Raw genomic sequence first — 25,931 nt, 5'->3', positions numbered from 1 at the left:
TCATAGTAACCGGCCATCATTTTTGTACTAATTTAATATTGTGACGAAAATTAACTTTTAAATATAAAGAATTGTATTTAAATCACGCGCACGCGACAGTGACCGGGTCAGTTGCTTCATACAAAAAAGAATGAGGATCTATCAGAATGGGATAGGTAGTCTATTTATAAGATCGCAGAATCGTGCAGATATTTACACGATGATTTAGTTATAATTAGAAGGTATTCGAAGTGAGAGCTGGATCATGATGTAACAGCGTGAATTGCAATGACAGGAGAGCACGAAGTGAAAGATGAAGAAGGTCGAAGGTTCAATCTGGCCACTCGTGTAATGTCGAATGGCGTCGAGGTGATCGTGGCGGGTCCAACACCGGCGTTGCGATGGGAGAATTCTATGCCGCAGCCCACGCTGACATTGTCTGACGCGGTCGTCATGATGCTTCCTCAAGATAAGCCGAATGAATTTGTCACGAAGACGTGTACTACAACATTCACATACCTCACTACGATCACCAAGGACGGTACAACTACCGTTTCGACGGAACAACAGGTGAGACGGCAGGGTATTGTCATCATTAACAATAAACAAGGATCTAAGGATTATCTTAGGATTATCTAACGTTAGACGCTGCTTTGAATCGAATTTTAAAGTTGGAAGATACTTGTAAAATAGATACATTATTTATACATTTTACGTACACTACCTTGTGAGTAAAGTAGAGCAGTAATTGATTATTACAAGTAATGATGGTAATCATAATCATTAATCAATGAATCGTTTCTGGAATAAATCTGTAATCGTTATCACAGTTAGTTTGTATATATATATGATTACATTTAGTAATCTTTAATCATCTAGAAGTAATCTGTAATCTGTAAGACAGATTTTCTAAGAGCTGTTTAATATCATCGTAACTACATATGACCATGTAACCATATACAAATAATATTATTTTATTGATTGTTCATAATCAATAGTTCTTAATCAAGATTGCTGGACTAGTTTAGTGATCGTAATTATCAATAACGCTCATGATTTCACGTTGATTAGAATCGTTGATCATCAATCAGATGATTGATTTTTTCGCCCACCTTTGACAATGGTATCACATGGATTGATTGTAATCTGGCGTCATCTGGCCGAATGCAAAGTTTATATGATAAAATTATGTGTAAAACTGCTAAAAACACTTGTGCTTTGTGAAGGTCGTAGCGAATACTGCTACAGAGGAACGCCACAGGAAGCCCGGATCGGAAACAGCTGCAGTGACCTTAGAAGCATCGCCGACCTTGAGGACTGAAATCTTCAAAACAACGTACACATACCTAACTCTGAACACCGATCACCCGAACGTAAACGATGCGTTAGAGAGCAGCTCTAAAGTGATCACGAACACAGTGACCGCTCCGCAGCATTATTTAGACATGATTTTGGAGCCGTCGGAAGCACCTAGACCGGAAACGAACACGTACCTCAGTACGAGAGTGCTGGAAAAAACCTTTATGGAGGACGAACGGACGAGAATCGAAACCACTAGTGATACTGTTACACAGGTTGGTGTTTTACTGTTCAAAAATTGGCAAATTATCAAGTAATATCTGTTCTTTAAATTTTTACCTTCCGCCAGCAATATGGTGGCGTAATTTGCAACCTGTCATTCCTCTGGCACAATTTTTTTACTATTCTTTGCTTTAATGAAAATCTGAAAAAATTCCTGATTATTTATCATAATTTCTGATTTATCGTGGAAACGATCTTTTTAATTGAATATCTAAACCCTTGTGACATAGAAAGAAAAATGTGGCAAATAGTTTGAAAGAATCAATGTCTCGATTGTTCTACGCGTTGTTTGTTTACAATCGGCCGGACTCGAGTTCCTCGTTTCGTGGAAATTCAGTGTTGCGACTAATTTGGGGCTAATAGGAAGAGATTTTAGTTTTATTGTAGTTTACCCTACTTCTGCAAGGGTGTTAGAATAGGTGGTTTGGTAGGGATCGGTTCTAGATTTTTCTCAACGAATTTCTTTTAAGCAACGGTGGGCCGTACAGTTGGATAACTTTCATTCGAAATCAATTTGAATACTTCAGTACGAATAGAATTATCTAAATAATGCTAAATCAAGTAATCTTCGAAATTTCTGTTTACATTTGATCATTACAGTTACAAATTTGTGAAATTCATCGTAAAGTTAATTACCAATATATTATCCACAGCTTATAATAACGGAATCCGCACCGCCGCCGCGTCCGACAAGCGTTACCACCACTCTGACAGCATTGGATCACACCGAGGAGAGCATGACTGATGTAATGAAGACTTATTATATTACCTATACGTATTACAATACGTTCCTGGAGAAAGGTAGCACAGTGGTGCGCACAAACGTGGCGACGTCCACCGACGTTGTCCTGGAGAAAGTACCCGTTAAGAAGACCACGAAGACAGCATTGGTGAACCCGACCCCTGAACCCATTCAAATCTTCGCGACAAAGACGTATCTGACGACCTTTACATACTTTACAACATTGCTGCAGGTAAGTCGTTAGTACAAATTTTAACAATTTCTAGAAAGAAATTCTTTACTTCTTCCGCTCTAATTTAGTTCTCCAATCATTTTAATTTATTTTAAACATGTGATTTCTGTGAAACTATTGGGTTGGCAACTAAGTAATTGCCGATTTGTTCAATGAAATAAAAAATTCTTTTTTACTTGGAATGAAGTTTAATCTGTAATGTATTTTCCATTTTGTTCGATGACCTTTTGCCATCTCTCCGACAACTTGAAAATTCCACGCTCGTAGAAAGTCTGATCCTGTTCGGCCAAAAACTGAGTTAAGTGAGATTCTACAGCGTCATCATCATTCAAAGTTTTACCACGAAGGGAGTTCTATCAACTTTTGCCGAGTGGACAAAGACGTGTACGGCCTAACATTGTCCTGCTGGAAAATGACACCTTTACGATTGACCAATTCTGGTCGCTAACATTCACGGATAATAAAAAATAACATAATAATAATAATAATAATTTTATAATATAACATTTACGGATATCATAAAAATGGGAGTGAGAGACATCTATAACTGAAATCGGCAATTACTTAGTTGCCAACCCAATATTTAGGTTCATGATCCTGATTCAAATTGATACTAAATTGTGCTTAAGGAATTTATTTCTGATATCTAGAATAACATAATTTCCATATTATTATAGTCTTAACAAGATTACATATCTCATTAGCTTTTGATAGCATGAAGAAATATTAAAGAGAAACATTATTTTTGATTAATCAAAAGTGAGATATTAAAATGTTTCTTTGACATACTTCGCATAAAAGTAATTGTACTAATCTATGATAAAATTGCGCGTAAAATGAACGCGGGCTCATCAATAGCATTTTAAGCAAATTTACATCATCTAATTTAAACTATAAATGGAACAGCTTTATGTGTGAACAAATGGATCACTGTATGTGTATGCATTCATCGTTGTATCATACTTTTTATAGGACACGAAGGCATCTTTCTCGTATAGTACATTATAATTTATGATTGAAATTCGTGTGTGAAAAGGCTGGAGCAGATGGAGAAACATCCACCACAGTGTCGTCACGATCTCATATCGTGGAGAACGTCGTCACGGAATCGATAGCGCCTAGTTTACTGGATGCAGGATACATGAATGCTTTGCTGACAACAGCACATCACTCTGACCCAGTAAAGAACGTGGTAACCGGATCAACGATCATCTTTTTCGACGAGGAGGATCAGATCGATCCCACTACCACAAACTTCCCAGAATCTACCGCCACGGTTGACAATCAGAAAGACGAAACTTTTGCCGCGAGTTTGTTAGCAACAGAATCGTCTCCTGTCGCAAGCGAATCGAACCTGAAGCCCGTCGTACAGAACAATCAGGTAATTCGATTTGCTTTAAATGTCTTCCCCTAAATAGAATCGGTTAGACAACAACCTATTCATCAATTGTTTTGTTTCGTTGCGTGAAGCTAAACAATAGTCAATTATCGTTGAGATGTAACCTGAAACATTAATAAAAAAGAGAAAATTTGACAACGTAAAATTGAAAATGCTCGTTCAAAGACCTTTAACAATTTCTCAACGTTCAAAATGTTGCTAGTTCTATTGTTTCCGTTGTGTCAATTTTAATAAATACTAACTACGAACTTTTGCCATATACTTTTTCCTTTAAATACCGCGGATCTTTGTGCAAAAATATTCTGTGTCAATTGCAAGATTACAGACGCTGCTCGTTGAAGAGACAGTTTCTTGACATTGAACCTACTTCTAAACTGTAATATTAATTACAGGAAAACAACGTAACTACGCCAGCTTCCGGTGAAAACGGTCCGAACAAAAGACCAGCTAACCAGAACGCAAGCGATCTTCAAGTGAGCAATCTCCTGAGTCTGGGATCACTGGGGATCAACGCGTTGGGTCCAGTTATTACGGCGATGGCCGGTTTGTTGCAAGGAAAATCCACGATGACACGCAGAAATGATACGGTGCCACAAGCAGAATCTCTGGAAGTTACCACCCAAAGATCACCGATCTACATACCAGTCGCCGAGTTTGCTGACGGGGACATAGAAACCGCTGAAAGTCAAAATATAGGTAAAGATCTGAATTAAAAATTGATTGTCGGGACGTAAATCGTACATTTATGATGTACGAAAAAATTTGAGGTAGTTCAGCAATCATAATAGATGTCCCATCATATTCCTATATCGCGAGTATTTCTTTCGAGAAATAGATTATAATTATTTCATAAAAATATTTTATATCATATTTTGAACATTATCATGAACATACTATTAATAATTTGAAACAGTTTTCACATTGCTAAGAAGATATTTCTATAACGCGAATATTTCTTTCGAGAAATAGATTATAATTATTTCATAAAAATATTTTATATCATATTTTGAACATTATCATGATCATACCATTAATAATTTGAAACAGTTTTCACATTGCTAAGAAGATATTCCTATAACGCGAATATTTCTTTCGAGAAATAGATTATAATTATTTCATAAAAATATTTTATATCATATTTTGAACATTATCATGATCATACTATTAATAATTTGAAACAGTTTTCACATTGCTAAGAAGATATTCCTATAACGTGAATATTTCTTTCGAGAAATAGATTATAATTATTTCATAAAAATATTTTATATCATATTTTGAACATTATCATGATCATACTATTAATAATTTGAAACAGTTTTCACATTGCTAAGAAGATATTCCTATAACGCGAATATTTCTTTCGAGAAATAGATTATAATTATTTCATAAAAATATTTTATATCGTATTTTGAACATTATCATGAACATACTATTAATAATTTGAAACAGTTTTCACATTGCTAAGAAGATAGCCGAAGTCATAATAGCAGTTCATTTTTATTACTTCAGTCTTGCAATACAGATGTGGACAGGTACTATACCTTTCCCCATTTTTCGGAAAACAGTCTGTAATTTGCTTTTCTCCTATTTACAAAATATTTTAAGTCGAATGTTTTTTAGTCATTGTTGACCTCAGTTCAGATCTAATCACCAAAACAATCCGAAGCAGACAGCGAAATAAATGCCAAATTTGTCTTCAAGGTACTCATCTCGCCAACCTGAATCATAACTACATAGCAGAAACGCGGCACAAAGTGGCATCCAGTCTGGCGGATGGAATCCCGATTTCGCCAGGTGAAGTGATCACCGCGAACAGTGACGTTATCATCGGCAAGCCAGGTAAAATGGCGCCCAGGCCTCCGCAAACGTACTTAGGTGACGAAGGACACATTGGCATGAAACCACCTCCGTTACCAGTTCCTAATATTCCGGTGCACCCAGTTCTCGAGGTTGTGGAGAATGATCGAGACGATTCGCAGTCGCAAGAAACGATTCAGTTCCACAAAGGACCTCAGATACAGATATACCCAGCGCACCAGGTTTATGAAGAACATCTGAAGATCCCGGTTTCAATACCTGTAGAAACGAATCCGGTGTTGATACCTAAACAACCTCAGAAATTGCATCCTGTTCAGTCATCGCCGCCGAAGAGACTGGGATCGAAGCAGGATGCCCTGGAAAATGATCCTCTGTTGAAGCCGCCCGACAGGCCAAACGTGGAACAGTACGCTAATCCTAATTCGAACTTGAAGGAGCCGGAATGGAGTCCTGAGAAATCGAGAAGACCTTGGAGCGCCAAGGATCCTGCGAAGTTTGGGGTGCCTCATCCACAATTTGATCAGGTGTGGACTTTTTCTGTTAAAGGAGTTTAATTTAGGGTTATAATTCCAAAGTCGAACTACTTTTTAATCGGTGTGAGTATACAGGGTGTCCCAAAATTATGGTACTTCTCGCTGAGGAAAAAGTTACTTCAAATGACCTCGGGAACCCCTCATTTCCCAGAGATATCATAATTTTGGGACACCCTGTATATATACTTTAATTTCGGTGATTATATATAATATCACCTAAATTAAAAGGATTAAGAAGTAGAGAGGAACGAAACAATCGGTATATTTTAGAATGAGGTTTTCATTTCTCGGTAAAAAATTTGTTAGCTTTCTGTATTAAGAAATTCAAATTTTGTAAATAGTGACGTCTGATATTTAAGCTTATACAATGAAGTTTAAGCATTGTATTAATTGAAGTTATAATGTCTCCAAGTTATTTTTAAAATTTAAAATGTCTCCAAGTTGTCACAATTACAAGAATATTAATTTGGCTCGTAAAAATTTCACAGAAAATGGACTCCGCGAAGCCACTGTTAGAGAAACCATGGCCAACGGTTTCAACTGAAGAGCAGAAGCGACCGTTATGGGCCCAGCAGGATCCTTTGATTCCAGGATCTTCTATTGTCATCCAAAGTTCGGAATCTAAACCCACGATATCAGAGCCTATTGTCCATCAAGTGCCTCATGTCATCGACAGATCCACAGGCCAGCCACTGTTAGTCAACATTCAACCCAGTCAGGTTGCCAATGTCGTGATTCCTCAAGGTGGCACTCAAGCTCTTATATTCGGCGATACGAGTGAACCCCACATAAGCGGACAATATTTCGATGATCCTTCGCCTTATCCGGAATCTGACATTGGTTTGGGATTCATGGGGATGCAAAGGGTAAGAATTTTGATTAAAAGTTAAGGGAGTACTTCGATATTTATGTATTTCAATCAGCATGTTGACAAGATCGATTCACGCACATTTCGCATTTACATTACAAAAAAGTGAAACTTTCAGAAGAAACTATAAATTCGAACTATTTAAAGTCATTTAATTGATCGAGTCGAAAGTAGATCTATCTAGCTGAAATCTACCATAGTAATTATTAGTTTAACTTCTTAGCAACGTATGTGTCGTAATTCTATGCCACACACACGAGTTTCTCTGTATCCAGGTAGAAGATCTGCAACAGTACCCCAATGGAAAAGATCCTGCAGACTATATGGTACCACCGTCTCCACCATTGAACTTCAGACCCCAGGAGAAACCAGGTTCTCCGAATCGACCAGCCTCCATTCCTCTATCACAGGACCGTTTCAAATACGAAAGGCCGCAAGACAAATTAGAAACCCCAGTCCTAAGACCCTCGAAGCTGCCAACGGACGTGCGCTTGATTAGACACTCCAACACTTCAAATGTTCTGGGTGGGCAAGGTCACATTCACACAGAGATCTTGATGCACCACCGACCAGAAACGGTGAACGTTCGTCCTCAAGGAGGATTGTACGCTCCGAGTCACGCGCATGCCCCACCTCGGGGACAATTCCCGAAGGTTCAGAAACCTGGCGAGTCCGGAAACCCACCTAGAAGAATAGAAGTGTCGACACCATCGGACAACTCCCATCGGTACATTTTGCTATCCAAGCCAGACTCGGGGAACGAAATTCTGTTGAACTCAAATTGGAAAGATAAGAAGCCAACGCGGATTCTAGTGAACAATAGACCGAGGCCGCGTCCGCCATTATGGTCCACGACGAACCGTCCTCTAGACAGGCCGATCTACGTGGAGAGGCCGAATATCAGGAAGCCTATTTTCAGTGGACCCCAGAGACCTCCACCGAAGACACAGAATCAGGGCACGTATGTACTTCCGCATCGTCCAATCATCAATTTGCAAATTCATCATGAACCTCCGAGGATATCAACTGCCAGGCCAAGCGATGACGATGAGGGCGCTACTGATAGGCAGCCTTCGTTTAGACCTCTTCAGGTAAATATTAAATATTGTCCGTCGGAAGAACGAACTTCTGCGCAAACCGGTCTAGTATTTCCAAAGTAACCGGTTAATTATCGACACAGAAATATATGTGTAATTTAGTAATAATGATGAACTAGATCAAGAAAATGCAACAATTAAGAAACAATGGAAAAACTAATGTCGTCATAAGTTATTTGAATTTTACAGCAAGTAGACTTACCATGCTTTTGTCGAGTATTCTTCTCATAATTTGAAAATAAGTGAAATTAATAACTAAAGTTATCAAGTCCTACAAAGATTAGAACTTTCAATTACCATTATAAACTATTATATATATACCATATTATATATAGATTTTGCATAAAGATCCGCAGTGCGTTGATCGCAAATAAATTTTCAAAGATAATTAATATTGAAAATAACCAATCAATCGCTTTCACAGATCGATCTCCAAGACAGACCACCGCATTTCTATCAAGAGAACAAAAGGCCATCCACTACTCCATTGAAACCACAAGCAGAATACAACGAGGAACACTTGCCCACTGGAGCTAAAGAGTACCACAATCCTTCGAACCCGAAAGTAAAGCCGGACGACCCTAAGTCAAGTGTGAACGGTCAGAAGATCGATCAAACGCTCCCTAACTCAGAAATGCCGTCAGAGTCCTGGCACAAAGATACTCAAGTGGATAAGACACTGGACTCCGAGATTGGAGCGTCCGAATACGTGAAATATCACAACCAGATAAAAGTGATTCAAGAACTTGAGAAATCGAAAGGCGAGGAAGGTGCCAACATTCCACGCAGTAACGTAACATTGCACGAGAACTCAGCATCTGGTAACATAGTGATTGGCAAGCCAGTGGGGTTGGATCAAACTCAAGAGCAAAAAGAGAAACCCATTTGGTTGAGTCCTGGAGTGCCATTTGGTCACAAGACCGAGGCTGCTCCTGGCCAGGTGATATCCTACGGACCAACATACTATAATACACGACCTAATGATATGGCGATCGTGCAGGGGAAGCCTTTCGGTGTTTACAACGGTCACAACGATCCGTCGCAATATGGTCCGAAGAGGAAGGAACCCAGGCCTGATTACGACATAGTGCAAGGGGTACACACGACTTACTATGGGAACAGAAAACCAAACGACAATCTACATTTGGAGGTGCAGACGTCGACAGCTAGACCCTATGATCGTGACGACACGATAGACCTAAGGCCACCAGCAATCATTCCCCATTTCGGGCCGGAAGTGGACAAACCCAGCAGGTACCCTAGGCCGCCTACTATAAACAAAGTTGAAACTAGGCCAGCGCTGTATCTGAGGCCAGAAACCGTGACCCATCCGTCTGAGAAGAAGCCTGGCCAGGTGAAGCAGCACGTCGAGGTGAAGCCAGAACCTGTGGAATCGCTTACGAATAGTACTCTAGCTCACGAAGTTAAAGCTAATAAGAGTCAGTCACAGTTGGGAGGCTTCGTGAACCTGAATCGGCAGGGTGCTACGAAGGCGCCCGATCAACGACTGGACGAATCAAGGCCAAGCGGACAGGAGTCTCACTCGAACAAGAGCGACACCATCGGAACTACCTTCAGAAACAGTAGCGTGTCTCAGAGACCTGACGTACATTTCCAATCTAACCTGGAGATCGCAAAGCCGACGTTCGAGAAAACTCGTCCTAAGGTGACGTATCCGGAGTACAGTCCTGGAACCAGGATTCATCCGGAGTATCCCCATATCATTACGAAACCTAGGCCACAGGTTCCAGGGCCAATAACCATCACAACAGGTAACATCAAGCCAGACACCAGGCCAAACATCAAATTTTCGCTGCCTGTCGAAGCTATAGGGCAGGAAGTGGACAGCAAGACGCAAACCGAGCGACCACCGAGCATGCTGATCACGGTGACCAATCTGAACGAGAAGAAGAAGAACGACGAATCCCTCGAGACTGCTTACCAGACCAACTTCGCGGTGGCGGGCGTAGACAAAGGCGATTCGATCGAGCACGAGACCAGGATCAGACCGGTCGAACCGTCTACTGGGGATGTGTTAGGTATCGAAGGAGTGCACGTGCCATCTAGGGACATGATGCCTCCACCTCTGAGACCTCCGGTGCTGAACCAATCAAATAAAAATGAAGAAGAGGATCTGAAGCCTCCGCCGATTCCTTCCCACGATGTTGTTGGACTGTCTCCGCCACCGGTTGACATCACAACAACTAGCGGCCCCATGGAAGACCGATTTCCCTTTGCAATCGCAAACGACTCTGGTCTGAAGCCTCCACCTAAGTATATCCCCTTGAAGGAAGCGTCTGTTGCTCCTCTGCCAAGCGTCAGCATGATTCCACCTAGCCCTAGACCCTCCGTTGCTAGGCCTTTCATTGTGGAACTGCTTTCTCAGGTGAGTGTCATTAGTAACCTGCCGATTTCGATGATCTGTGGATCTTAGTTTGCTTTATTTTTCAAGTTTGTTTTCTTTCCTAACATCTTGACTGCCACGCCAATATCCTAAAAAAATCTCACAAAATTATAGTATTCAAGCAAATTACATCAACCCACAGATGCTAATCAAATTACGAACAGACGTCGGCAGCTAGACCCTACAACAGATAATAGATTAGCGTACCAATTAATTTTCAAACGTGTGTTAGTAATTCCGTCACCTATACAGGGTGGGGCATTTTAAACAGGTCATCTGAATAACTCGCTTGTTTTTGAAGATAGGAGGAAATGCATTAGACCAAACTTACTTGGTATCGGGGGGTTCATATAATCTGGTATTACCAATTTTTCTGTAGGGGGAGGCGTCAAGGAGATATGAAGGTCAATTCTGTGTTTTTAAATGGAACAGTAAGTTTCTTAACTTACATTCTGATGGAGTGTTTCGAGGCGAATACAATGAACTATTATAAAAGTCATTCAAGGTCATCCAAAGTGACACAGAAAAGCAAAGCTAAAATACAGTAACATGGCAAATAATCACACAAATTTCTTTATAAATCTAATCAAAAAATAATGTCATCTATTTACTTGTGTGCAATTTTTATCGTCATAATGTAAAAGCTAAAATCAAGTCCAATGCAACGACCACAACACTATGACCATATGACATTTAGTACGAAAAGTCCAGAAATATTTACGACATTTCTAATCCTTCGCTGAAATGTATAAATCTCTGAATTTTTTTCCAAATTATTTTCTAAAACAGATAATTTAAAATTACCAATAATGTTTGAGGATACAGATAAGCATACAATGTGATTGAATTTTTGTTTATCTTTTGTGACCCGTGTCACGTAATTCACACACGTGATACACAAGTATTCGAAAAGTACTCTGAGACAATTTATTTTCTCTTGCAGTTGACTTTGGGTGACCATGAATGACCTTCATAATAGTTCATTGTATTCGCCTCGAAACACTCTATCAGGATGTAAGTAAAAAAACTTACTGTTTCATTTAAAAAAACAGAATTGACCTTCACCTACAGAAAAATTGGTAATACCAGATTATATATATATGAGCCCCCTGATACCAAGTAAGTTTGGTCTAATGCATTTTCTCCTATCTTTAAAAACAAGCGAGTTATTCAGGTGACCTGTTTAAAATGCCCCACCCTGTATATGAGTGACGTGGCAGTCAAGGTGTTTTTACATTTTAAAAAACGTAAGAGTGTTCTTAGAGTCTTTAGATCTTTTCACCGTTCTGTATTTTACATACTCAACTTTGTTATAAATGCGTCAAATCCGCAGTCTAGTTATTACAGTTCTCCAGATTCGTCATTGTAGCATTAGACTGCTTATGGCGAATTTAATGGATGTACCAGAAAGACGATTTTCTAATTTCACATGATAATTTTGTGATCACCTAGGAATAACTCGAATCGAAACTAATGCAGGACATCATATTCGATTGAAATTATGTTCAAATTGAATTGAACACAATCAAACTGAACGGACTTTGTGAATTTGTTACTTTGTTGAAGTTCAATGGACACTGATTCGTTGTTTGCTTTGCTTACCAGGACATGGTACCACCACCGCCAGCGACGCAAACTACCAGACCTCTCGAAATAGCAACAATTAGGCCAGCAGTCGCAGTGTCTGGTTCGATACAAATCGCTACTGCCGTTGCAACCTCCCACATACCAGTCATCCACGATATCGAGTCGAAAATACCAATCATACATGGAACTGTTGATCTTCCAGTGGTCGTTGACGTTCCTGAGATTCTCAGGCCGGCTGAGACCAGGATGACAGAGCATGTTAGCATCTACACTGTTCGGCCGTTTGACACCAAGCCTGTGTCCAGGTACTAAAATGATATCCATTTTCAATTCATCTAACAATACCAGTGCAACGATACATTCCACGTTAATTTAGCCTCCATAAGAATATGTAAACAAAATTACAATCATATCTAAAGAAATATGAAAAAGAATACGTATTCCATATTTTTGGTATTATTATGATTCTAATATATTAACATACTTATCGTATAATCAATAATAAAAGTATACACTATTTTCAATATATAGTCACATAATTACGCTATAACCGAACAGGCGTAATTAAGTTTGAATAACAAAAGTATACGACATTTTCAATATACATATAGTTATATAATTACACTATAGCCGAACAGGCTTATTTTTTGAATTGAACGAAATCTTTATTTGAATTCAACAATTTTTTGTTGATAAAAAATTCATTCACGACCTAAAAATTAATCTGATACAGAGTTACATGAAATTTTTAGGAAACTCAAAACAAATATATAATGGTTATTATATCTCGCTAAAAAAAATAATAATATCCTTAATTCGTAATAGAAATAGTAGTTCTATTTATGATACGTCAATGTGACGTCGCATAACGCCATTATAACGTTAATATACGGCGTATAATTGAATTATTATTCGATGAGCCGTTCAAGAAATGGCAAATCTGTATTTAACTTTGTTTTACAACCTTCCCACTGGATCATCAAAATATTAATTATCAACTGAAATCATTTTCAGAATATCTATACAACCAACGCCGATGGTGTCGACGAACCAAGTGATTCCAACAAAGCTAAAACCTCTGCAAGTGGACCACATTCAACCAAGCAGATCGTCGTCTAGCAGTCGAGACGTCGAGCCGACCAAGTCGTACACGTTCGATATACCCCGAAATCCTGTGAAGCGACCCGAGCACCCGGTATTTTTGGAATCCAGTCACGAGAATGTTTTGCCATCGAGCAGAGTGGAACCGACCGAATCTTTGACTCCTTCGACCACCGCGAGTCAAAAGAAGGATGAACGGTCGACGATGAAGAAGGACGAGAGCACGAAGGTGGCTACTCCGCAAGCAACGGAAGTCAAACGAAAGAACGAGACGACCATCAATGAATTACCTAGTGTGGTGACCAGGGTTGACAGTTCGATAACGAAGGTAACAAGCATGTTGCCGGACAAACATCAAGGAAAGATCGTGCCGGTGATTAAAATGACGAAGGACATTGCAACCAGTTCGACGCGCAAAGCTGTTAACGGTACCACTACGACCATGCAGATGAAGCCGAAAGAGGTGAGTGGTGTCCTCAAGTTTTTATTACGAATAACAAAATTAGTATGACTACAAACTACTGGATGGCATTAATTTTCTTCTGTAGTATTTGACGCCAAACTCATCTGTTTCTGTTGTTTTAAATGATTAAAAATGTTGAATATTCATAATAAGTTGAATAAAAAGTTGAATATATATAATATATATTATATATTATAATTATTATATATTGAATATATATAATATATATATATATTTTTTTAACCTTTATTGCGGAAATAAGTGTTGAATGAATATCTATACTTTAGTTATTATTATATAAATTTATTCTAGTTTTCACTTATTAGTAAAAATATTAATTTCACTTTTTTACGACTTACGATTTTTCGCGAAAATCTCATTTCTTTATATTCTTATACGAGGATACAAAATTTTCTCCAACAGCGTCGTTTGTCCTATAATCAAAGTTTGAAGTTACAATCATTTATAGTTATTATTCAAGTCTGATTTAGCTACATATCTTGGAATAGCAGAATACGTATAGTACTGTTAATGGGACTCTTTAATTTAGCAAAATAACAAAGTAAATAATTCATATCAAATTCTTTACTTTAGTATTGTTGAGAACATAAGGAGGTATCCGCAGAAAATTATTAAATAAGTTGATCCGTCCTCGCTCGTTTTCTAATAAAAATTAGCTGGTCTGAATTTTTGAGACCCGCTCTTACTTTTAGTGACATTTGTTGCAATGAATTCTTCCTTTTATTTTATTTTCAAAAGGTGAGATTACTCTCATAGTATTTGATTCAATTTCGAGCACCTTCATATATATAACCCCACGTTTTCTCGACGCACAGGTGACGAGGTTCCAAACGTCGACGGTGACAAGAATCGAAACCTCGGTTCTGGGTTCTCCGCCGACAACCAGAACTCTGCTTATCACGCATACACTAACATCGACCACAGTCGAAACTGTGACCGAGACCTTGCTACGTCCGACGAGTGTGATATCGACGATAACGTCGACGATTCTGCAGTCGATCGTGACCAGAATACCGTCGACATATGAGAACGTGGTAGACAACGATTCCATCTTCGTAGTGATGAGCGACCAGAAGCCACCAGCGCCTGGGGCAGAAGAGGTAAATGTAAGACGTCTTTCAATTTCAACTAGAGTTTCAATATTTTTGGAAATTCTGATGTTCAATTGAACTGTTTCTGCAGGTCGAGGCTGAGTACGGTGACATTTCGAGGGACGAACAAGACCCGACCGGGAACGAGATTCACCAAGTCCTGGCTGGCGGTGTTCTTGGAGCACCTGTGGTGTCTTTCCAACCTGTTACTAATCAGTGCACACCCGAGTGTAGGGCTTCCAGAGCTGAGATTTGTGCAGAAGTTGAGGGCGAGATGAGATGTATCTGTCGACCTGGATTCGCCAGAATGTTCCCTGATCGGCCCTGCAAACGTGAGTACAGTAAATTCTCCCTAATTGACGCTCAGCTTGCACGCGAAAATGGACAATTTGAGAAGAGGAGATACGATTATTCGAGCCTTGCGGCTCGTTTTTATAGTCGCCGAATGTCAACAACTATAAACACGAGCTGTAAGGCTCGAATAATCGTATCTTCTTTTCTCAAATTGCCCATTTTTGTGCACAATCGTAGCGTCAATTAAGGAGAATTTACTGCATTGCGTACTTTTAGAAAAGAATTGACAGTTTGATCTTTGAGCATCATCTATCTCGACGACGAGTATTCCAATCGTTCGATTGCGATACTTCGTATTGTTATAGAAATATTTCAAGAAACTCAAATTCAATAAAAGTCTATTTCCATTCCAGGCATCGGTAAATTCAGTATAAAATGCACCTGTGTATTAGGATATTGGATATATTTTAGAATTTTCTTGGAAATTTCTATTTGCTGCGGTAGCACAAAACACCGCAGAAATGAGTAGGTGTAATTTCAAACAGTGAGAAGATTAACAGTAACCAAGAACGTTGATATATTAACTTGAACTTATTAAAATTCTTGAGGAAAAAAATAACGTGCTTGGCTCCGAGTTTAGCAATTGGTGCAGATAATTTTTATTTTGCTCATAAAGATTCACAGTCTAATTATCACTGCGGATTTTATGCATGTATGAGTAGATACAATTTAAAATAGTGAAAAAGTTGAAATAATTGGACGATTGAACTAGCAACCTTTATTTTGCCTATGGATCCGCAGTTATCGCGAACTAAAAAAAACCAATGAAGTGTAAACTTATTTTCGTCAAGAAAAAGATAATTGAATGTTGACGATCGTTTTTTCATGATTACCTGAGCAATATCTAGCAATGTCAAACATAAACGTTAAAAATTAAATATATTTCGCTGTTTAATATTTTGCTATTTATCATTGCTTTTAGCAACCTACACCTACACCCTACGAGTTGGCCTAGACCGCATCGGGCACGAACCGGTGAATTACGAATTCAAGATGAACGACACGACATCACCAACTTACAAAAGACTGTTAGGTCCGACTAAGGATGCATTAGATAGGACTCTGATGCAGAGCGATCTGAGAGATATTTACAGGGGCTTGAAGATAGCCGGTTTCACGCCTGATCCAACGAAAGTTGAATTCCACGTTCAGCTCAGCGACAACGCCAATGAGACAAGATTAAAAGAAGTTCTTCAGAAATACTTGATCGGAAGCAATTACAGCTTGGGAGGCACCGAGGTCTATGCGTCGAAGAATCTCGAGATGGTCAGCGTTCGTTTATACATATATTTTAACACTTAATCAAAGAATTAACACAGAAAACATAGTCTTAACACTGAAATTAATCATTTGTTTCTCAATTATTATTATCATTCTCGAATCGAAGAAATTGAGAACTACAGGAAGGATGAAATTTCATTAAATCTTACCAATTTCATTAAACATCTACAAAATTGAAAATATTTTTTATTATAATATAAAATAATATTAATTGTTAATGTGAGACAAAGATCGACACGTTTGTTATCAGTCTTATAGTTAATTGATTTTACTGAATGTAGAAGTGAAAAAGTTCTTAAATATCACAGTAATATTATGACCTTAAATAAATAAGGAATATAACATTCATTTTTTCGAAATGATATTTACAGAAATATATTGCTACCAATGAATACTTTATATTGTATTTCATGGTCTCTCTCTCTTCGAAATATTAATTATGTTCACAGTAAGAATGCATATTTTCCTCATGCAAGTTTCGAAATGATATTCACCAAAGATATTTTGTTATCAATGAACAAAATTGTATGCATTTTGGAGATCTTGAAGCACTAACAATTTCCGTAGTTAAAATGTCGTAATTGTATCTTTGATATAATGAATCGATGCAATGGTATCTTTAAGATTCGTTTCGAGTTTTATGAAATTAATAACATTTCAGATTGATGCAATCGATTTCGACGAATGCATAACAGAGGAAGGAGGTCCTCACCATGACTGTTCACCAAACGCGGCTTGCTTCAACTTACGAGGTTCCTATCAATGTTCCTGCAGGGAGGGCTGGGCTGATCTGTCTGAAAATCCAGCCTATCCTGGACGTTTGTGCTCTCAGGCCCCATTAGGCTGCCCTAGCTGTAATAATAAGGGACACTGTGTCACGAACACCAATGGACAAGAAGTCTGCGAGTGCTTCCCATGGCACAGTGGTCAACGCTGCCAAGTAAATCTCAAAGGTGAGTGTAGTACTCATCTCTTACATATCTCTTAAATACTCAAATTATGGTATGTAATAATTAGCTTGCGGATCTTTATGCATTTTCGTGCCGCAAACATATAAATTTACAATGTCTAATACATTTTCTATTTTATTTTTGCAATCTAATTATATTGTGTATAATGATAATTGAGTTGACCACCTGTATTGATTCAATTTGCACTGATTACACCATATATTCGTTAATTATAATTACTTGATTACTTCGTAGTTGCAATCGTTAACCATGAACACAGCTTCACATTAGTTGAAACATATAATTATTAATCACATTACTCTTTCTCCAATTATGGCCATAATTTCTTTAGATAGTAACGTTTCGACATTTGTCCTAAATGGATCCCTCCAGTTAATTCATTATTAGATTGCGTTTCTTATGCATTTATAATAAAAAATGGCCAGTGTGATTATCAAACTCTAAAGACATTATATCTACGGTCCTAAAATTGTCTTAATTTATTATTAGAATGACGAACAAAAGAAATATATTTTTATTTAAAAGAAAAAAAATGTACTGAGGAAGTTTCTATTTTGCAGGAAGATCCGCAGTCTATTTATCAAAAATCAGAACAAATCTATATTTCCCTAATTTATATTTGGAGATATTCCCGCCACACTCCTTTAAGAATCCACGCGACTGCAAAAAATACCAGACCGACCCCCGTAGTTCCATCTAGAGAGACAGCAGTAAAAATTTCGTTGACACACGTTGTCGACGCTCAAATCATCTTACAGATGTTCCACATAGCAGACAGAAAGTTAAAGAAATTAATTACCGTAACAGTGCCCCCTCCCTGCTCCACCCAAATCGTAACTTGTACGGTGTTCGCCAGGGATACGAGCGCAGGCTTCGAGAGCATCAATTCACAAGGGCATAAATCTTGTTCCAGTGCTACTGATAGCTCTGGTTACGACCGGGGCAATATTGCTGGGTCTTCTGGCGGTGTGCGTGGGTATGGCGTGTTTCCGTCACCCCAGCCGAAAACGGCAGGCCGGCGACAGAAGAGCTATGATTCCTGGAACAGGCGGTGACACCAGCAGCGAAGGCAGTGCCACGGATCTGGCGATTCCCCATCATGTGCCGCACGTTCTGCCGCCTCCGCCGCAGATGATAGCACCCTTGCCGCCGACCAAGCGACCGGCTCGCAAGATCACCGGAAAACCTCGGCAGCCGCCGAGAAAAGCCACTATGGTTTCTGCTTCAGGTTCGTTTAACGATTATTTTTTGTTTTCGTTTCTATGTAACCAGTTAGCTGTGTTTGACGAGTATACTCGTCATGGAGAAGTGGTTTTATATACTCGTGGTGCGTAAAAAGTAGTGACCATTAGGTATTTAAATTGTAATTTTAGTGAAAACAAAAATATATTCTCAAATTTCGAGATGATTAAAATATTTCGAGGCCAATAAAAATAAGATCAGAAGAGAATCATAATATTGTAATGCTCGACGTGCCATTACGTATCGTTCCTTGCTTTGCTGCATACCATTCTGCAGCAGCAATTTGAATTCTTAACTTTTATAAATATTCGATTTTTCCTGCGTTTTTCATTTTTCGGCAGATGCACACTTCGAAATTATTTAAATATCGCTTTGACATTTTTTTATATCTTTCGCAGTAACGGAAATAACTTAGATGTTCAATTTAAGTGAATGACCATGTATACAGGGTGTTCCACAATTATTTTAACAGCTGAAAATGAGGGGTAGCTGAGGTCATTTGAAGTAACTTTTTCCTTTGCGAAAATGCAATCTGCGGCTTTGTTTACGAGTTATTAACGGAAAACACTGACCAATGAGAGGTGACGGCGCGAAGTTCCGAGAGCCCGCAGCACGAGGCTTTGACGGATGGTCGGGACGGACGCGAGCCGCGTTCGAAGTATTGAACAAATCACGAAGCGAGAACTTTCCGGATTTTTTTTACTACGTAACAGTGATATTTTTAAGAAAAACGCTGTTCACCTTTACTTTAGAACGTCTGAAGAATATTTACTAATTTTTCGGACCCGAAATAGTAAGTAATTTAAGTGTGACGGCGTGGGCCCCTCAGCCGAAAGGCTGTAAAAATAATTGTGGAACATCCTGTATATTATTACCAAATATTACCAAATATACCGCACACTTATTATCGAATACAATGATTTCACATAAATAAATGAATTCACATAAATTTAATGTGAAATAGAAAAAATATAAGAACATGCAAATGTACATACTACAAATTTATAGTTTACAAATTTAAGAAATTATAAATTATAATATTTCCCTCGTTCGTAGTGGCACTTTAATTTGTTCACTACTTCATTCGTTCGATGTGGAACACCCCATTGTATTTTACAGTCAATGTTTTCTTTTGTGTTTGGCTACAAAAATATTTAAATATCCGTTTCTAAAAGAAACTTCTGTATTTAAATATTTAAGCGACATTTTAATGTTATATGGAACTCGGCTAACATCAGTTTTAAATTACAAATTTGCGTATGTTTTAGCTAGTTCATTACTGAAGTTAAAAATTTTGTTTGCCCCTTTTGCGGAATTACGTGAAAATTGACGAAAAATAATGTTTTGGAAAGGAATTTCGTGATATTCTCAGTGGTGAAGAATGAATAATTAATCCCTTTAAGAAAGTTTCTCTCTATACGATGGACAAATATCATTTATTCTTCTTTCCATTAAACAAATCGATGCTATTGTACGACGAGAATATAATGTTAAAATGCGAAGCCGAGGTCAATATAAACAAAATTGTAATAAAAAGTTTCAGATAGATTCATTGAGTCATGATTAAAAACATTTTTCCAGCGAATTACTCGAGCCTCCTCCGTTAAGCTAAATGTCTACAATTAACTAACTTTGTTTTTCGATTGGTTACAGTGCCAGTAAACGACGAACAACGAGATCGTTCACTCACTGTGATGATTCCCCGTGCTAAATACAGATCAGCGCCCCAATCTCCACAAAATTACAAGTCTGGAATGAGCACGTTCTCAACAGAGGAGCACAAACTGCTCAGTTACCTCGACAACGGCACGCACAATACCGGAAACAGAAAACAAAGTATAACCAGCATGAAAGACTGCAAGGAGGCCGATGTGCAGGTCATCAGAACTCCGGCAACACCAACTGGCGCCCTCGTCAGCGCTGGTTTCCAGGTAAGCTTTCATAATGTCGATGAGTATAAAAGGTATCTAATTCTTTTTTTATCACAAACGAACAATATCGTTTCTTCTTTTTTTGCTACAAACTCAGTAATTAGTATTATTTATAGTATTAGTTATATTATTTTATATAGTATTTATACACTATTTTCTACATGATTAGGCAAATAGATCGTCAACTAAACTTTAAATTCTGAAGGAGAGAATGACTGAGAATTTGCTTATTTGTCTGCATTTAGCCAAATTTTTTGTAAACTTTCCATCATTTTGCGGGATATATAGAATTGTTTCGTGAACAAATTATAACTGTCAAACTGAATAAAATTAAGTCGAATAATGTTGTACGATTATTCGTGATCATTAATACAATCTTTAACACTGAAACTACAAGACCCGTAAACACTTTACCTATCGGAGTTTCCTAACGGCTCTTGTAAAATCGAAGATCAAGGGTTAAGAAATTCTGAAAAATTTGTTCAAAAGCTGCAATAATCTCCTCTACGATCCAGCACATTACTTAGATTAGAACAACGTAACAACTTTTTTTGAAATTATTATTTAAAAATAAATTATTGATCTTCTCTTAGGCACAGTTCATTTTTAAAAGCTTGTCGATAAGCTTCCGATAAATAAATTGTTAAAATCACGAGTACCAGATTTTTAAATGCATCCATAACGAAATTATTCGATAAATGTATTTCTTTGGGCATAGTTGTATAACCTAACGGAAGTCGCTGTAAATTCGAGCGAATGCTATGTTGGTCGTTTTTGCGAAGTAATGCAAAATAGTCCCCAAACATTTTGCTAAATTATTCGAAATAATTTGTGTTATTTTTACGTTTAATCGTTTTGTTTTCAAATCCAGGTCTCTGCAACGGTGACTCGAATAATGGACGCTGACTCGACGTTAGCTCGATCATGCGGCGAGACCACAGTGGAAACGGCGACCAAGGTTCTACGAACGACTGATCCAGGTGATCTCGGGTCGACTCTGCCTCGCTCCTGCGGAGAGACAACCATCCAGGCGCCCACGAAGTTGCTGAGACTCGATTTAGGGGAGGCCGGTTCTACTCTGGCTAGGTCTTGCGGAGAGACAACGATCCAACCGCCGACCAAAGTCGCTGACGCTCGGAGGAGCAGTATCAAGGATAACAGAGACAACAGAGACACCCGGGACAGTGCCAGTGAGGGGCACACAATGGCTGAGAGGGATCTGGGAAGCACGCTGAGACTTCCGGCGCAGCATCCGCCTCTTTATAACCCGGATAGGGTGAGTGGACAACGAAATATGTACACACTGTTCTATTCCGAATACCTTTCTGCCTTTATGGGAGTATTCTTGTATACAAATTATTGGCAATACAATGCACGAAATGTCCACAAAGCCATCCTGTTTTTTTTTTTTTTTACTAATGTCTTAAATAGCAATGAAAAATTTATATTCGATATCATTTTGTGATTAATTAAAGAAAGCGTTTGCATTAGTCTCAAAGAATAAATATAAAATTTATTTAAAGAGAAAAGAGTAAAAAATATAATCTAGTAAAAAACAAAATGTGCCATAAAACCTTTCGATTTCTTAATTAAATAATGTTAAAATTAACAATTATTGTTAAAACTATTTCCGTGATAGTGGTTAGTGTAACCTCCATCTTTTTTTAAAAAAAAATAACATTTTAAATAAGGTTTAGCATTGGTAATAAGGATCTTTTTAAGTGGATACATAAAATGAATAATATTCTTAAGGTTACATCGTTTACGCTGGAATGAAATAAATCTTCGAGAAAATGTGAAAAATTAAAGGACCTCTGACATTTAAAATAAAATTGTCCTTTCTTGGTCAGAAAAATTGATTTTTGAATAATTAACTAATTCTTAAACACAATTTTCTTGTATTAATAATTTTCGTTGAATGTCCACAGGCCAGCGATCGGGAATCAAACTTTGACTCCCTCTAGGCATCAAGGATTCTTGAGAAATAGAGTATTCGGTCGACGGATACTAGCCGTGGACGAAACCGCTGGACGGTAATCTCCATAGGTTCGCGAAACCGTTCAATGAAAATTCGTCGCTGCCAAACGGACGTAGAGAATATCGGAAATCGAGTCGCCTGACGGAGGAAATTGTGAAAATCCACTTATCTTGAACGCTGTTGGTCGATAGAACGGGATCAAAAAGGGGGGGGGGGGAGTAAACGGCAAAACGTTCAAAAATATTTTCAGTAAGAAGCTTTTCATTTCGTTCGCTTTTATTAAATTTAAAGAATATTTATTGAAAGAGAAGTTTCGTACGAAAATGTTCTCGATAAATCGACAGTTTTCAGGATAATCGAGGGATCTGGAAAATCATTTGAAAAACGAAACAAAAAATTGTGAGAAGCGCTTTCCATTATTTATTTAAGCATTATTCGTTCATCGACATTTATTATAGGAAGAGGGCGCACTTTCTTTACCGTCGACGGGATTATTAGTCGAGTTCGATTAAACGTGAAGAAGCTCAAACTCAAAGAGACGCGCGCGTTATTTACCCCCGTGCCAAAATACAACCAATGAAAGGAAAGCTCTCGCCTTTCCGAATATCGTTATCACGTTTCATTTGTCGGTATCGGAACACTCGCAACGTTGGTCGAACATTTTCCATTACCACGGAAGTACATGGAACAATTAGAACTCACCGGTCCTAGTAATGCAAACCTAGGGAAAATGTTCTCTAACATTGGAGGGCCATTGATAGACTGTGGATTTTGTTTATTTATGACAGACACGAGTACATCAAATGCAACACACGGTAGAAACACTTACAGAATTAAAAATACTGTGTTGCGTTAGTTTTCACTCAATGAAATAATTAAAGAAATCATGGAATGTTTACGTCACTTCTGTATCTTGCAATTAATGTAGAGAATTTTTATTTTGCGTCCAGTCATTAACTACACGCTTTTAAAAGTGTAGGTGAGAAAAGAATTCCTACTTTAAAAATACTTTTCTTTTATTCTGAACAAATATCATATTCTCACAATATTATTTCTTGTTAACGAAAATCTGCAGCAAGTATTCTTAAATGATGCGAATACGAAATAATCAATATTCCTTAGTTGTACAAGTTATAAATATTATGCAATATATATTAAAATAATTTTGCCAAAATAACGGAGATATTATGTACTAAGAAATTTTCCTTTGAAACGAGTCAGTATAATACATAGTACTTGAACGTGATCGATTAAAGAAACTTAAGCTGAAATAATTCTGCATCAAATACGTTTTTCATACACGCAAAACAATTAGGATATAGCTGACAGATGTCTATACAAAATAAAAATTTCTTACTTTAATTGTAACAAACTGTTAAATAGAGATGTATTTTCTTTTCTAATTATTTTAATAGGTTGGAGACAATATAACAATGTTCTTAAATTCTTTGAATACCATTTACTCTTTCGAATGTCACCTATTCACATTTCTCATAAAAGCAAAGCAATCAGCAGATTATCGACCTCCTTTGCTCGCGTGTGTTGACCCGAAAACGGTCAAAAAGTGCGTAATCGAATTTCGAGCAAACGTTTCGAGATTCCGGCCGACCATCGAGCGAATCGAAGCGTGACTGAAATCCAGTGTCATAAGTTGTGAACGACGCCGATCGTCGCGGATTCGACGGTCGCGCGCGATCGATCGCGGAACCGGACATTATTATTATTGTTGTTGTTGTTTGTTTGTTTAGTCTATTCTCTGACGGGTCTCGTCATGTTGCCCGGCTTCGTCGGGAGAAGTTTGTGCGTCGCGACGCGGCGGCGTGGCGCGGCGTGACGATTCAATGGATCGTCGTGCTTCCATTCGATCGCGAGTCCTATGAAATATCTATTTTTAGATGTAAATCGGGTTATGATGTCGTAGACGCATCCACCAAAAATTCTGGTCCAGAATACCGCAGACTTATAGAAAATTCAGCAAAACACGATTTACGTTTAGAAATTTACAACATTCTGTATCTTGTAATTTCCTTTCGTGTCAGGATATCTATAACGTTTGTTTATATATATATATATATATATATATATATATATATATATATATATATATATTTATGACATCGTTAAATATCTTATTAAGGTCTCATCGGTGATTTGCACATAATCGAATTTGAATGTTTATTTAACGTTTTTAATCAAGCAAGACCCAGATGTTTAATAATTATAATTTGAAAGGAAGTTTTAATTGACCACGGTTCTTAAGGTTGAATAAAATACTTTTCGTGTATCTGGAAGATTGAAATTTTCTTTTCATCATTTAGCAAAATGGACGTGCGGATACCGCAGACACTGAAAGGAAACGGCTCATTCGATATTGAACGACAGAATGTGATCGAATGTGTAATTATTTAATCGAGACGAAGTCGCGGCAACGTCGCTGTATCAGACTCGAGGAAGAGCGAGCAGGACGTGTTGCATAAAAGCACGCACAAGTGCATTTAACTCTTTTTGTTAGCTCAATAGGTAGCGTAAGCGGATGCAATACGGAGGACAGGTGTATTATTAACGACATTACTTTTTATTATTATTAATTCTCGTAAGATCGCGTTTAACCAAAAGTGAATAGAAACGAAAACGACGATGCTCGTACCTTGTATCACAATTACTAACTTGTCCTATCCACGTCCAAATGAAATTGTTCTTTCTACACGCATATAGATGTATGCGCGGATATTAATATTTATATATGTGCATGTATAAAATACGATATCTTATATATGTACGAATGTAAAATTAATATCTGTGCGTAATCATAAATATGTATATATATATACGAAATGAAATATATAGATATATAAATATATATTTATATACGATACACTTATAAATATATTCTGTTGTACATATTGTCTCCTCGAGAACCTCTTCTACTTAATGCTATTGTAATTTTTGTATACTTAGAGCCTGTATACTTCAGCGTAATTTTAATAAAAATGAATAATATAAACGCTCGTGTTGTTTATTTTCTGTGCGTTAGAAAATTAATGTCTGTATAAAACGTCTAATACCACTAGTTTGTCCAAGTTCGAATTCTTGGAAATTATATTTGTCTCCTTCTGGAAATCGAATTTATTCTTAAGCAGATCAAATTCATCCTTTTCCACATTTTATTCACCTCAAATTATTACATGTGTTTACAGGAACTGTTATTTCAATCGTTATGTTTTTCAGTGATAAACTCTATCCAAGAGGATTTTTTAA

At 37.7% G+C, this 25,931-nt stretch overlaps 1 protein-coding gene across 3 annotated transcripts in view; it reads left to right on the top strand.

Annotated features, from left to right (window-relative positions):
- LOC117222242 (uncharacterized) overlaps positions 1-25,677 on the top strand; it is a 153,864-nt gene extending 128,187 nt beyond the window's left edge. For 2 of the 3 annotated variants that reach the window (XM_076523335.1, XM_076523338.1), the window contains 19 exons: positions 275-549; positions 1,206-1,553; positions 2,214-2,534; positions 3,571-3,915; positions 4,326-4,629; positions 5,635-6,275; positions 6,773-7,150; positions 7,428-8,243; positions 8,674-10,635; positions 12,259-12,545; positions 13,255-13,804; positions 14,641-14,931; positions 15,008-15,248; positions 16,193-16,536; positions 17,213-17,504; positions 18,436-18,750; positions 20,418-20,695; positions 21,567-21,971; positions 22,624-25,677. In XM_076523335.1, coding sequence (XP_076379450.1) covers positions 275-549; positions 1,206-1,553; positions 2,214-2,534; positions 3,571-3,915; positions 4,326-4,629; positions 5,635-6,275; positions 6,773-7,150; positions 7,428-8,243; positions 8,674-10,635; positions 12,259-12,545; positions 13,255-13,804; positions 14,641-14,931; positions 15,008-15,248; positions 16,193-16,536; positions 17,213-17,504; positions 18,436-18,750; positions 20,418-20,695; positions 21,567-21,971; positions 22,624-22,659 — 8,429 coding nt within the window. In that variant the 3' untranslated portion in view covers positions 22,660-25,677. The remainder of the gene's footprint in view (positions 1-274; positions 550-1,205; positions 1,554-2,213; positions 2,535-3,570; positions 3,916-4,325; positions 4,630-5,634; positions 6,276-6,772; positions 7,151-7,427; positions 8,244-8,673; positions 10,636-12,258; positions 12,546-13,254; positions 13,805-14,640; positions 14,932-15,007; positions 15,249-16,192; positions 16,537-17,212; positions 17,505-18,435; positions 18,751-20,417; positions 20,696-21,566; positions 21,972-22,623) is intronic. The other variant, XM_076523336.1, reaches the window with a different exon arrangement.
- The last annotated feature ends 254 nt before the right edge of the window (positions 25,678-25,931 follow it).

The sequence above is a fragment of the Megalopta genalis genome, chromosome 6 (assembly GCF_051020955.1).
Source record: "Megalopta genalis isolate 19385.01 chromosome 6, iyMegGena1_principal, whole genome shotgun sequence".
Lineage (NCBI taxonomy): Eukaryota > Metazoa > Arthropoda > Insecta > Hymenoptera > Halictidae > Megalopta > Megalopta genalis.
The sequence above is the reverse complement of the archived record's forward strand: the minus strand, read 5'-3'. Positions and strand labels throughout refer to the sequence as shown.